The following is a 14529-nucleotide window of genomic DNA, read 5'->3' as shown; positions in this document are numbered from 1 at the left end:
ATATACTTTGAGAAGCTTAGAGCAATGTTGGGGGTAGGGGACATTTGGCAATATCTGGAGGCACCCTTGGTTGTCACAGCTGGGGGTTGGTAGCTGTTCCCGGCATCCAGTGGACAAGGGCCAGGGAGGCTGATAAACATCCAACAGGCAGGAGAGCCCCCCACGACAAAGATTTACTGGCCCCCAGTGTCACTAGTAGTGCAATAAAAAAGCCCTGGCCTAGAGTGATCTCTTCTCTCAGAGGCCACCATCCAGACCATAGCTTCAGAAATGGAAGATGAGAGAAAAAGATAGGAGAGAGAGCACAGGCGTAGGAGGAAAAAGGAACAAAGGAATAAATTGAGAGGAAAAACAGAAAAGAATGAAGGAAGAGACGGGGGGGCGGGGGGAGGACAAAAGAAGACAGATTCACAACTGCCAAAACTTGGAAGAGACCAAGATGTCCTTCAGCAGGTGAATGGATGAACATGGATGAACGGTGGCACAGCCAGACAGTGGACTATGACTCAGCACTAAAAAGAAATGAGCCATCAGACCATGAAAAGACATGGAGGAAACCTACAAGCATATCGCTAAATGAAAGAAGCCGACCTGAAAAGGCTCCATACTGTATGTTTCCAGCGGATGACGTCTGGAAAAGACGACACTGTGGACACTGTACAAAGCTCTGTGGTTGTCCAGGGGCTCGGAGGGAGGGGAGAAGAGGCAGAGCACAGAGGATTTTTAGGGCAGTGAAAATACTCGCCTACAATAATCATGGACACGTCGTGATACATCTGTGCAAACCCATCTGAGCGTGAACCCTAGTTGAAACCGTGAACCCTGGGTGATAATGGCGTGCCTCAGTGGTGACGCTTTCCCGCTCTGGTGGGGGACGGGGATGGCCGGGGAGGCCGTGCATGCATGGGGACGGGGATCTATGGGAACTCTCTGTACCGCCTGTTCCATTTCGCTGTGAACCCAAAGCTGCTGGAAAAAGGAAAAAAGAAGCCAAAGCAGCACGCTGATGTGAACTGGCCCCAGCCTCCTCGCGCCTTTATTACTTCTGTGAGTTTAGGAAAGGTGGTGATTCTGCTCCTCAGAGGGCAGGAGCTGGCGGCTGGCGGCGAGGAAGACAGACGGAAGGCAGGAGGTCTTCTTTGGCCGAGCGCTCCGTGCCCAGGGCTCCTCGGAGGCCTCAGACCCTGCTGGGCTTCTTGGGGTCCTTGTTCTTGGCGGGCATGAAGGAATAGAGCTCCTCAATGAGCATCTCCATCCGGGCGGTGACCTCGGTCACCGTGTCAATGACCAGCTTCTGCTGCAGCTTAAGCTTGTTGTTCTCCCACAGGGCCTTGTTCTCCTCCTGGAAGATCCTGTGCTCCTCGCGAAGCACGTGCAGGGCCCTGTTCTCCTCCTGCAGGAGCCGGTTCTCCTCGCGGAGGAGCTGCAGGCTCTGGTTCTCCTCCCGCAGGGCCTGCAGCGCCTGGTTCATCTCTCTCAGCAGCTCCAGGGACTGGCTCCCGTCGGGCAGGCCGGAGCCGGCCTTGACCTCCTCGTCCCCGGAAGAGCCGGACAGGTTGCTGACCATCTGGCGCAGGACCCGGAGCGTCTTGGAGTCCTCCTGGGGGCTCGGGGGCCCCTTGGACTCCTCAAAAGGGGAGGAGAGGCCTGTGCTCTGGTCCGGCAGCAGCCCGGGGACATGGGGCTCCTCATGGGGCGAGGGGGTGGGCTTGGTCTCCTCCCCGGGACCTGCCTTCTCCTCCGTCTGGACCCAGTAGGCCTTCCTCTGCTCCAGCAGCAGCTGCAGGGCCCTGTTCTCCTCCCTGAGCAGCTGAAGGGTGCTGTTCTCCTTGCTGCGGTGCATTTGCAAGGCCGTGTCCTTCTTTACCACTTCCAGGGGCACGTTGTCCTTGTGCAGCAGTGGTGAGGAGGCCCTGCTCTCGTCCCGGCCGAGTGTGGCCTTGTGTTCCTCCCAGAAGACCTGCAGGATCTTGTTCTCCTTGCGGAGAGTCTTGTTCTCCTCCCGCAGCGCCTTGTTCTCCTCCCGCAGCACCTTGTTCTCCTCCTGCAGCAGGTACTCCTTGGCCAGTCTCTTGTGGTGCAGCTTATGGTGGAAAGAGGAGGACGGAGAGAAGTAGGGGGACTGGAGGCGGCAGTTTTCGTTCACCCACCGCCCATCCTGGAAGACAAACATCTCATCGCTGAGCTGTACTCGCGGAGGGTTGTAATCCAGCTCCAGGTCGGCCTGGGAGGTGGGGCGCTCCATGGGGTCCAAGGGCACAGAGGAGAAGCGATTCAGCGGGTACGAGTGCTGGCTGACCACTCGGCGGCTCAGCCGGGGCAGGGCGGCCTGCCGGGCGCAGCGTGGGGTGGGGTATAAGTTGTGGAGCTTCAGGAAAGGCTCGGCTGTGCCCCTCTGTGGGAGAGAACAGGGAAGCCCAGAGTTAGTGAAGGAGCTGACCCCCCAAGGCTGCTCGCACAACACCCCACAATTAACTCAGTCTGATCTTCCCGCTCGGCCACGGAGGACACTTTTGCATTTGGCCTCATGGGGTCCTCTCAAGGAAATACAATCGATCCTTATTATTTGCAGCAGTTCTGTTTTGTAAAATTACTGCAAACACTGAAGTCCCAAATACCAAACCATTGCCCCTAGGAGAAATGTAGGGTTAGGTTCCTGCCAGCCTCTAGCCACAGTTCTGTCAACCAGTCAATACATAACCTTGTATTTATATGTATCAATAAATAAAAAAGATTTTATTTATTGATCTGAGATGAACCATATAAATATATGAATTTATATTCAATGTCTTCCACTGAAAGACACCTTATGTGGTATGTATTATTGATTCATTAACATTGAACTTTCGGCCAACAGCACTGTCTCTCATGCCTGAACAGAGCGTATCTAACCCATGTTTTCTCCATAAGACACTTCACACCTTCTTTCATTTAGGAACACTGGCCAGCCCTTCAATATACCGGGGGGCCATCTGAAACTGTGAAATCACCCAAAAAAAGCACAGAAATGTGAAAAATGTATCACTACATAAACTGTGCAAAGCACATCATTTTACCGTGTGAGAGCAGAGACAAGCCTCCTTATCTAGAATGTGCGCATCAAGGGACTTAAATTTTTCGTCACTCTGTGCACGTCTGTAAATGACCACCAAAGTGCCACAGAGATTGATTGGATGGTTACAGATTTCAGTGAGTGGGAAAATACACAAATAGGGAATCCACGAATAATGGCAATCACATATATATTGTGCAGGTTGAAGGCATTGACTAGGAGTCAACAAATATTTTGATTCCCAGTCCTACTATTTTATCAGTTACAAGAATATGGCAAGTTATTTGCATTTCAGTTTCCACATTTTCAACTTGGGATAACTACATCTACCACCTTTCCTCACAGAGCTATTTTTAGGATGACTAGAGATAACGCATGAAAATATGAAACGTGGGATCTGGCACACTTCTGTCACCTTAGAGGAGGAACAAACATGCTTCTCAATCAACCCCAGCTACAGATATGTACCCACAATGGGCACAGGCAGAGGAGCAGCATGAATCACCCCAACAGACACCCAAGTCGCTGTGTCCAAAATGGTTGTGCTGGGGCGCCTGGGTGGCTCAGTCATTAATCATCTGCCTTCGGCTCAGGTCGTGATCCCAGGGTCCTGGGATCGAGCCCCACATCGGGCTCCCTGCTCCGCAGGGAAGCCTGCTTCTCCCCTTCTCCCCCTGCTTGTGTTCCCTCTCTCGCTATGTCTCTCTCTGTCAAATAAATAAATAAATAAAATCTTAAAAAAAAAAAAAAATGGTTGTGCTATCCGTCAGCCAAGTCTGCTCCATTGCCCCATTCAGGCTCGTCCTTCCCTCTTAGCCACCCTGAGTCTGTCCTTCCAGCGGCCCCTTTCACATCCACCAACAGAGTGTTAGGCTCAAAGCAGAGTCCAGTGGGTAAATTTGGAAAAGAAGGGCACCATCATAGACATATCACTGAGCAGTGAGAGTTCAATTCTTCTCAAGACCATCATATAAAAAGGGGATCAGAGCCACAGAGCTTAAATCCAATAAGCCAGTAGCTCTTACACTTCCCATTGTAGAATACTCAGCTGAGTGTGTTTTAAATACAGATTTCTTTTTTTAAAGATTTTACTTATTGATTTGAGAGAGGGGGAAAGAGCACGAGTGGGTTGGGAGGGTCAGAGGGAGAGGGAAAAGCAGACTCCCCACTGAACAGGGAACCAGAAGTGAGGCTCGATCCCAGGACCTGGAATCATGACCTGAGCCAAAGGCAGATGCTTAACCAACAGAGCCACCCAGGCGCCCCTTAAATGCAGATTTCTGAGTTCCTTACTTGTAAGACTGATTCACTTACTATGGGGTATGGTCCAGAAATCTGCATTTCCAACCAGTTCCCTCAAGTGATTCTGGCTGCCGGTGGTCAGGAAAGCTCTGAGTCAGCTAGAATGTGCAGTTTGCCTGGGTGGAAGATGTACCAGGGTTAAAGGCCGAGGTGTCAAGACTGGGGGTCACGAGATTCTCATCCTGTTCCTGTCACTGATGAGCAGTGTGAAACTGGAAACTTTCACCCTCTCTGAGACCCCAATTTTTTACTAGTGAAACAGAGACAGCCAGACTCCCTGATCTTAAAGGCACCTTCAAGGAGGGCCTGGGTGACTTAGTCGGTTGAGCATCCAACTCTTGGTTTCGACTCAGGTTGTGATCTCATGGCTCATGGGATTGAGCCCCGTGTCGGGCTCGGCACTCAGCTGGGATCTGCTTGAAGATTCTCTCCCTCTGCCCCCACTCACACGCACTGTCTCTCTCTCTGTCTAAAATAAATAAATAAATAAATCAGTGAAATAGACCTATAAAATGGAAATAAAAACATATGCCCTGTTTGGTGCACCACACCATTGTGAGGACTGAATGAGATGACGATTGCAAAAATGTTTTTAAAACTGCCAAGTGCCATCGAGATGTAAGGTATTGTCGTCGAGAAAAGTAGGTTCCACTAATGGAAGAATTCTGAGGTGTATTCAGAAAGTGGTGAACAGGTGGAATGCATCCTGAAGAAGAGGTAACAATTGCAGCAATGAATTTAAATGAAAATAAGATCGTGATAGCTACTTCTAAATACACCAAAGGCATCTCATCATAAGTACATTGCAACGCTCTCCAAATATCAATTCCTCATTTCTTAGGTTATTTTCACAATTTTACAGATAGAGAAGATAGAAAACAAGTCAGGTTATCTGCATTATATATATGGGTATAGAGAGAAAATATAATTTGCACGGTGTATCATGTTGGCTCGAATTCTTTAAGACCCAAAGAGCTAGATAAATAGAAGGCTCAGTTCTATGCTATTAACTTTGCAATAAGCACATGTCATTAACTTTATAAGGAAGGATGTGCTTAATCTTCTAGATAGTGAGGGTCCAGGGGCATTCTGTAATCAGAACCTTATTTGCTTTAAATAAATCCAGCCTCCATGGTTTTCATATTTCTCAATTGGAAGAGCCCACTGGCTCTTGTGGCTGAACCTGTGACCAGAATGAACCACACTGTGGGCAGCCCAGCCCATTTAAGGTCCCTTGGTCCCAGATTTCTGGGAAGATTAGCCACAGTCATTAAGGAGCAGATCATGAGAAGTCCTTTCCTCCAATGCAGGCCTCTTTCACAGCAGAATCTCGTTCTAGAAAACATCACTATGGAAATGGTGGCTTTAGTCAACAGGTTGGATCCCAATCTTGAGAAGAAGGAAACAAATATTGAGCTCCCATTTTGTGCCAGACCTGCCTCACAACACTGACTTAATGAAGTGCTGTTACTATTATTCCCATTTTACAGATGGAGAAGCAAACTCAGGATCAAAGTTAAATAACCAGTGCGAGTTCACCCACTAAAGTCACCAACCCAGCCCTAGCTGCCTGAACTTACATGGGTGGGGCACACACGCAGGAAACGCCACGGATTTAACAAAGGACTTGCAGTAGTTAGGGGGCGAAGATAGTTCTGTGTTAACTTCATATTATGGCAAACTTCAAACATACACACAGAGAAAGAGAAGAGCTCATTAAACGTCCAAATATCCTCACCCAGCTTCCGCAGTTATGAAATCAAGGCCATGCGTTTCATCTGTACATCCATCCACCCAACACTGCCACCACGCCCCCGCCACTGCGTTCTTTTGAAGCAAAGTGTAGACATGTTATTTTACCCATAAATACATTGATGCGTATCTTTTCGACAAAGCATCAATACCATTAACAATGATCACTTAATATCAGCAAATACTGAGTCAGTGCTCAAATTCCCCCAATTGTCTTATTTCTATTTTATGATTATTTCATTTCAATCAGAGATATGCATCTTGATCCAACTGCACATCCAAAGACAAATCACTAGCGCTTTCTACTGTTTATTACTGTTCCGAGTATCCATGATGGTCTTTAAATCATCATATCCAGCTGCCTTTATTCGGCCTTGGGTACCCAAGGAACTTTCGACTGTCGCCTCAGCAGAAATGCACTAAATAAAACCTTACCATGTGGGTAGTGGATCCCTAGCTATGAAAAATCTGGATACTTGGGCCCTTATCCTTATGCATGCCATCAGGTGACCTTGGTCACATCCTAGCACCCTCCGACCTTGGTTTCCACATCTGTATAATGAGGGGTCAGTGACATGACCACTAAATGTCCTCTTGGTCTAACTTTCTCTGGTCCGGTAGATCCATGTTTGTAAATGGGCACCACTAGGGCCCTAGCAACTCTCATTACCAACCTTATCATCCTGTCCCCTCCTTTAAATGGCCAATGTTTCCCACACAGACTCTGTGCCTTCTTGGTTACATGCCCACAGCACCTGATTCAGAAAATGTTGATGGGCCAATAGGACCACTTTAATTCCTTCCCCAGAACCCAATGCTCCTCTCATAATTGTCCTATATCTTCCCTCCTATTCCCAGACAGGATCAAGAAGGAGGTCAAGTCCAGTGTTGCCTCATGGCCTAGTATCTTAGATAGAACACAAATTTAAAAATTTAAAAATTCTTTAACAGTCATGTATTTATTTTAGTGATTATTAGAAGAATATACCTGATCAAACCCATAATCTTATGGATAGTATCAACAGGCTAAAGTAAATCAGCACCTTCTTCTGAAACTGAGATTTAAGGAAAAATGCCAAATATCCAGGCATTTCAGAGATGCCAGGAATCATGATTAAACTCTAGGACAAGAGAAAACATTAAGACAAGACAAATTATGTCTTTCCCCAATTCCAATCGGACCTAGCTGGACTTAGTCCTTTAAGTCTCCTTCTTGGGGGCGCCTGGGTGGCTCAGTTGGTTAAGCCACTGCCTTTGGCTCAGGTCATGATCCCGGGGTCCTGGGATTGAGTCCCACATCGGGCTCTCTGCTCAGCAGGGAGCCTGCTTCTCCCTCTCCCTTGGTCCCTCTGGCTCCCCACCCCCACTTATGCTCTGTCTCAAAACAAAATCTTTAAAATGTAAATAAAAACTAATAAGGATTTCAAAAAAAAGAAAGAAAGGCTCCTTCTTGGCCTTGAGAAAACTCCCCACCCTAAGTCTATTTCCACTCTGCATGTTCCTGCACCAATTCTTCCTCCACATTTATGTCGATGAATCAACTCACATTAATTTGGCATCTGGTCTCAGACCCTACCTCCAGGGAACTTCCAGTCAATTTGAAAATTCAGTGAATAGCACCAATGATTGCTTGGTGCATGAGGGAGGTCCAAGTGCAGCAGCCATTAATGTAGGCTATAAGACGTGGGGATCAAGGGACCAGGCATCACAAAATCCAAAAAGAGTCCCGGCTCAACACTGTATGAGTGCGTGGCCTTTACAAAATCATTTCATTTCTGTGCCTCCATTTCCATATCTAGAAAATGTAGATGCAAACGTGATGCAGAGTCACCCCATATGTTTGTACAGTGACCAACTTTAGAGGGTGCCAGTCACAGCTGCTGTTGCAGTGCACAACCTGTACAATCATCCACAGCAACCTAACATCTGCCCTATTTCTTTCAGGGAGTTTGTTGTAGAGTTCAAAAATGAAAGGAGAACACGTGACATTTTCTTTGCTTAGAGAGAGCTACAAAGATGATTACGGCAGATTCAGAAGAGAAGATGCTTAGATTTTCTTAAAGGAAGATATATAGAACAAGAAAAAGGAAATAACACTTACTAGACTGATGACTATTATGTGATGATATGCTAGCTGATTTCCATATTCATATGCACTATCTTACAGAGAAGAACGACCAGGTTTTACCAAAGATCACATAGCCAGCACGGGGGAAGGGCCAGGGTGTAAAACAGGATATCTTGACTCCAAACCACACACTCATTCTCGCTCTTCACAATGCCCACATAGTTTATTTTGCATGCGCTGATATCACTCCTTTGCAGTGGTTCTCTTCTGCCCTGTCCCATCTTCTCCCCAAATGGATAAATTACAGTTCTCTAAGGACAGTGACCTGTCCCTTATTTTTCATGACACGCCTAGCACTCTTCACATACAGTGGAGGTATAATGAGTCCTTGCCAGTGAACTAATCAACCAAAATGCTTGGAAAGGTAAGGAAGAGATATTAGCTTGAATGATGTCAAACCATCAACACTGCACGGTCTCTGACCTACAAAAGTGATTTCATATGTCTTAATATATTTAGTGGATTTCGTGAAGTTATAACTTCATTTCGATTCGTATTTTTAAACTGCACAGCTGTTACTGTGTGGTGGGACATCTAAAGCAGTGGGGCTTTCCCCTGGGAATTCCACAAAACCCTAGGTCAGTCTATGTAATCCTTAAGCGAGGCTGCCCCCTGCGTGCGAGCATGCTGGTTTTCATGTCTCCATCTTGAACCTATAATCCAGTGAGGGTAGAGGCTCTAAATTCCCAGCAGCTTTGGGCTCAAAATCCCATTTTTTAGTGCTCTTGAGAGAGTCACTTCGATTCTCTGAATGTCACCTTTAAAATAGAACCTGAACATAGCTGCTCTGCCTACTTCCTGGGGTTGGGGCGAAAGGCCAAGAAAGTGGTAAGTAAGCAGACATAAAGGCCAAGCAGATGGCCAGTTCTGCTGCTAAGGCGTCAATGTTCCCGGCCTAAAGCACTATAGCAAATGCTGAATATATTTATTTACCAAAGGCCTTCCAAGGAGCGAGCATGTGAGTTAGGCAGACACACGAGATACAAAAGCCCAGGACTTCTCAGCCTATGTTTGAAGCCAGCCCCTTCTCCACGGGTCTCTTCAGCCGGTGGTATCACTTCATGGGCTAAACAAATCTGTCCTTGATGCCCTTGAGGCCTGACAAGACGTCTGGGCCTTTCAGGAGACCTCCAAAAGGTTCTTCTAAGCCTGGGAGGTAGAGCCTACGGCCCCCAGACCAGGCATGGCCCACATTTCCCATGGAGGAAAGACTGTCTCTTCCCTGATCTATGGGAAATGCCTACCTACGGGGATACAGACCCAGTAGGGGAAAGAGGAAAAGCTTGGCTTCTTCATGAAACGATGGATGCCTATGAGGATGGATGCAGGAAGGGGAATACAACTGGCCATGGGCTCATCATTCCTTACCATCACCTTGTTAGGAAGAGAACCAAGAGACTCTGCCCTCAGGAGCACCGTGCTCACTGTTGTAACCTAAGATGCCTCAGTGCCAGAGATCCAGAAAGGGGCCTAGGCACAGACATCTCCCTCAGAGGGCCTAAATCCCACCTCCCACCTGTGGATGGGACTTCCTCCTTAGCATCAGACCTGGCCCTCTCCCCAGCATCTCCTTTTTAAGTACAAGTGGTCCTGCAAGGAAAATGCTCGAAATCACCAACTACTGAGTGCCTTTGTCCATTGGCCTTATGGCAAATGGAGACCATGGAGGAAGAATGGCCAATGGGAAGGTGGGGGAGGGGGGCAAAGGAACAAAGAGGAGGTGATAAGACCAAGGTCTCTTACTGACACTGTGGGGTTTCTAAGGAACAGGACGCTCTGGGTGGGACCTTCCAGGATGGAGTTCTGAGGTTGGTGGCCTCCCATCTAAAGCGTTTGGGGAGGACTGGACACTAACAGGGCAGGGTTAGCTGACATGCTCATAAGTTCTCTCTACTCCTGGAAAACTAGGACTATCACAGACCAGAAGAGATGTCCAAATGCCCCAATAGACTCCAAACCTCTTGACCCAAGTTTTTTAAACATCTACTTTCCCAACATTACGGAGGGTTACAATCAGAGAACAATTAGCCATTTGAGGTACTGTTCAGGCAAGTGAAGCTGAGAGGTCCCAGGATGCTGGAAGGAAGAGCCGGGTATGCTACTAATTTTCAGATGAGGGGACAAGGCTGAGTCTCATATCCCATTGTTAAATTAACTCAGCTGCCTAGTACCATGATACAGCCAAAGTTGGTTTTAATAAATGCTAACAGGTAAGAGGATAATTTGCAGGTCAGTGTGATTGATTTTGAGAGAATTATAAAATTAATAGCAATAAGGATAAATATGTCACCGTATGTGATAGTTTCGGGTAACTGTTTAACATAGGATCTCCTGAAATCTTCCTCCTAGAAGTGACTCCAATTGGGAGAGAGGTGGGGATTGTCAGCAGACTCCATAGCTTCTCGTTCTTGAAGAACAAGCCCAAACAAAGCAGACTGAGAAGGGGAGGCCTGAGTGGGGCCCTGGAGGGTGCTGTCGGAGCTCGTTCTGATCTGCTGTGGACCCTTGGCTAAGGATCCAGCTGTAAACGATGCCTCCATGAGACTCACTGAGAGCACTCTTCGGGGAACGAAGGGAGCCTGCAAGAACGGAATCATTATGCGCAGAAGGAACCAGGTCAGCTAGCTGGGGCAGGAAATAACTTTGATGGCTGGCAAGTGAATGTGCTGTTGGGAAATAGATCAGAAAACACAACTATTTAATGTGAGAAGAAGAACTGGAAATCAATAAGACCTGAAAAGACCTAAGGGTGATAACAAATAGTGAACCACAGGCATTTGCCGTGGAATTGAGAAGCCCAAATGCCCAGCATGATTGGGACCTGGGAAGCCAGAGGCACTTTCTGGAGACCCAACAATGGATGGGCTCGGGCTCGGTGCCAGAATAAAGCAACATGTGGTAAACACATGCAAGGAGCTTAGGGGCAGGCAAACAGGATACGGAGAGAGGAGGCGCTATTTCCTAACGGCAAGAGAACAGACACAGAGAGCTAAGAGTTGACCTGGCCCCACCGGGTGGCATATGCCAAGCTTGTGGTGTAGCGGAGAGAGTGGACACTGGCCTGGGGGTCAAGCCCCTCACTCCAGCTCTGCCATTACCAGAGGGGCAGCTGGGGTTCCCAGTTCCCATGCCTCTACCATCCCTACCTCACACTAGCATCGCCCAGTGCCTGCCACATGGCCAAATCAGTGCTGAGTCCATATTTTTTCCTCCCCTCTTCACCAGGTCAGTCCTTTCCCACGAGCCATGCACCCTCTCATTTGGGGAGGTCTAACAAGTACGCTGGTCCCTTCACAGTCCTGGTGATCATCTAAATGTAGAGATACCTGCGCCCCTCCCCCGAGTGCCAGCCTAGAGCATCCTGGCAGGTGTCTGAAACCTGGCCTATGACTTGGGTCTCCTCGGCAGGTGTACCCATGAGGCTACATTTGCCCATGCAGGGTATACATCCCATGCCCTCTGTGCCCTCCAAGACCCCCACCGTGGCACCAGGTCCTGCCGTGCAGGAAGTGCCTGGCCCCAGAACCAGCCGGAGCCTTCTCAGAGCACCCCCCGGTTCCGTTCCCCTTCTCTCCTCCTTCGCACTGGCCTCTGTCTGGAAGCTCAGCAGGGAGAGCTGTGGTAGGTGTAGACGGAAGACTTTTTCCAATCTCTCTGTCACATGACCACTATACCTAACCCTATTCCCTCCCCCCATTCCCAGCCCCACCCCCAGGCTGGCCTCCTCTTCCTGTCCCTTAGTAATGATGAGATTGATCTCTGTGGGCTGTGAATAAACCATAGGAGCAACACCCACCCTCAGGGGAGAGTAGTGGCCAGCAGAACGAGATGGCAAGAGTCAGACCTAAAAGGAAGGTTCCTGGAGCTGCAGGAACCCTGTGGGCAAGCCATCCTGTCTAACCATCAGGCCAAAGGTAGCTTATATTCTAGGCTTCACAGGCTGAAACTGATGAAGTGGCTGCTCGTTACAAAGTTATAAGGATAATGTGAAAACAGAGAGCCAGAAAGTTCTTGGGTCCTGTTTTTCCCTCCTGCTGAACATACTTGCTAAGATTGTTACAATTATCTCCACCTATTGAAAGAATGCTAAAGGTCTTCTTTGTAATCTTGCTCTTCAGCAAATCCTTAAGAGATGGCTTTAGAAAACATATGTATAATTTTATTATCTATATTATATATCCTTATGTAGTTATGTATTATATATGTACGTATATATTAAATATACATATTATAAATAAATAAATAAATAAATAAATAAATAAATAAATAAATAAATAAATAAAGGATGCCCTCTGGCATTTGACCCTGTTCCTACACATCCCCATATCTAGCTTTCGGGTAGTTACCTCTGCATTGGGTCCCTCCAGCCTACATTTCAGCCCCTCTGGTTGCACAGCCATGATCTTCCAACAGGGCCTTAGGTGACTCTGGAGAAGCAAGGCTGCCCCCTTTGTGACATAACAGCAGGAGAAACAATCCAGTCAGGAGAACCCCACCAAGGAAACGGCTGCTTAGGAGACCTGAGGAGGAGACCTCGAGACCTTATCCATTCACTGGCCTCCCTCCCTTCTGAGTCCCCCTTCCACTCTATCTTCAGTATACAGCAGGCCTCAGTTCTCTTGGCCCCTCCAAATCACCCTGTACCTTTTGGTCCAGGTCCTAGGCTTTCTACTCATGTATTCAGCCATATGCATTTGGTTCCAAGTCCCAGTTCTCATTCTCCCCCAGAAATCCGGAGTGGTCACACCACAGCAAGCACCAAAAGATCGAAGTCTGGGAAGACTGGCGCATTTCAGAGTGTCATAGAAACTTTAAGTGCTATGAGGGCCAGAAGTTCTTACCAGGTCACCAAACCCACCTTCCTCATTTGAGGGTATGATAAACCCAAGACCCAGAGTGGCTAAGTGAACTCCCCTTGGCACAGGGTTGGTTGCAGCTAGAGGTCCTGACTCTGCTCATTCTACAATATCGCGCTACAGTTTTGAAAGAGGAGGGTTATACTGGCTACGAGGAAGTTACACCCTTCTGTGATTATCCCTACCTGAGGTAGAACCACATTGATTGGGATTTCTAGGCTTTCAGATCTGGTGTCTCTTTTTCTTGTAATATTTGGCCTCGAGTGCTGTGGAAAAGAGAAAACAAGACGATTTCTGCTTCCCAGCCCATCCTCTGAGCCCCAATTGCTCAACCTGAAAAACAGAAGACTTTCTACTCATGTATCCCCCCTTGTCCACTATGTACATTATGAAAATCTGAGTCTGAAAGAAGTGAAGATGGTATCTGACAAGATGCGTATCTCTGGACAGAAATTTAGACAGGTATTATAGTTGGTGTAAAAACCTTCCAAAAAGTCTTTGGAGCAGAGATACCCATACCTACTACCTATTCTAAGATGATTACTTCTATCTCAAGTAAAAAGCCATACCAGTGTTAAGTGCCAGGTATAGGTCCTATGCAGGAGTTGGTCACCAAAACACTCAGAACATTCCAGAGGTGACATCACAAAACAATATGGTGTTCTTCAGGGCTCATGGTCTCTCTGAGCATCACAGGTGGGAATGAGGCATCTGACAGTCAGGGAGAGTTCACCCTGGTTGTGTCTACCTGGCCGGTCATGGTCAGTGTGACACACAATAACCCAAACATTAGCCCCCTGTTTGGTCATCCTTGCTGCTATTCCCATCCCCACTGCCTGGTTGGGCTGAGATCTCTATCCTCTCTCTAGAGCTAGCATCTTCTACTTGGAGTTGTATCACTCAAGAAGGAAGAAACCCAAACTGAACTCATTCCAGGCCAAGAGAAGACAATAGGCCTGAGATATTTTCTGACACCAACCAATTCTCCTCCAATTCTCTGAGGCCCACTAGATGTCAATTCAATTCTGCCACAATCTCTCTGGAGTTGGTGTCAGGTCACCTGAGTTCAAGGACTCAGTCCCACAAGACTGCCCCCACTTCAGACACCAGTCGCAACACCCAGGCCACCAATGTTTTCGACCTGACCAGCTATAAATTGGGGGTTCCCACAAACCTCTCCTCAGCTTCAATAATTTGCTAGGATAGCTAACAGGATGCAGGAAAACACCTTACTTATGATTAGTCTTATTATAAAAGAGACAACTCAGAAACAGCCAAACGGAAGATGCTTAGGGCAAGGTACAGGGAGAGAAGAACACGGAGCTTCCACATCCTCGCAGGTCATACTGCCATCCTGGCTTCTCCATGTGTTCACCAACCCGGAAGCTCTCCTGACCCTATTGCTTGAGGGTTTTTATGGAGGTTTCATTACCTGGACA

The 14529-nt window shown here is 47.6% G+C and overlaps 1 protein-coding gene across 2 annotated transcripts; it reads right to left on the bottom strand.

The window, feature by feature from the left end:
• Nucleotides 1-1017: 1017 nt before the first annotated feature.
• On the bottom strand, nucleotides 1018-13734 carry CBY2 (chibby family member 2). Of its 2 annotated transcripts, XM_045867533.2 has the most exons (3): nucleotides 13660-13734; nucleotides 13276-13356; nucleotides 1018-2395 (listed from the first exon to the last, which is right to left on the bottom strand). In XM_045867533.2, the coding sequence occupies exons 1-3, from the start codon at nucleotides 13732-13734 to the stop codon at nucleotides 1178-1180; spliced, it is 1374 nt and encodes a 457-aa protein (XP_045723489.1). In that variant the 3' UTR covers nucleotides 1018-1177. The 2 variants fall into 2 exon arrangements, with proteins under 2 accessions (XP_045723489.1, XP_045723490.1); XM_045867534.2 differs by lacking the exon at nucleotides 13276-13356.
• Nucleotides 13735-14529: the final 795 nt, after the last annotated feature.

The sequence above is a fragment of the Mirounga angustirostris genome, unplaced genomic scaffold, assembly GCF_029215605.1.
Source record: "Mirounga angustirostris isolate CCGP_5_RB_7025 unplaced genomic scaffold, mMirAng1.0.hap1 SCAF_3, whole genome shotgun sequence".
Lineage (NCBI taxonomy): Eukaryota > Metazoa > Chordata > Mammalia > Carnivora > Phocidae > Mirounga > Mirounga angustirostris.
The sequence above is the reverse complement of the archived record's forward strand: the minus strand, read 5'-3'. Positions and strand labels throughout refer to the sequence as shown.

Bases quoted from the DNA above. Each gene is read 5' to 3' on its own strand.
- CBY2 (XM_045867533.2), bottom strand. From the start codon at position 13,734: ATGTCACCTCTGGAATGTTCTGAGTGTTTTGGTGACCAACTCCTGCAT. The intron at 13,357-13,659 runs GTATGGCTTTTT...TCTTTTCCACAG, and splicing joins ATACCTGGCACTTAACACTG to CACTCGAGGCCAAATATTAC. The intron at 2,396-13,275 runs GTAGGGATAATC...TCTCTCCCACAG, and splicing joins TCAATGTGGTTCTACCTCAG to AGGGGCACAGCCGAGCCTTT.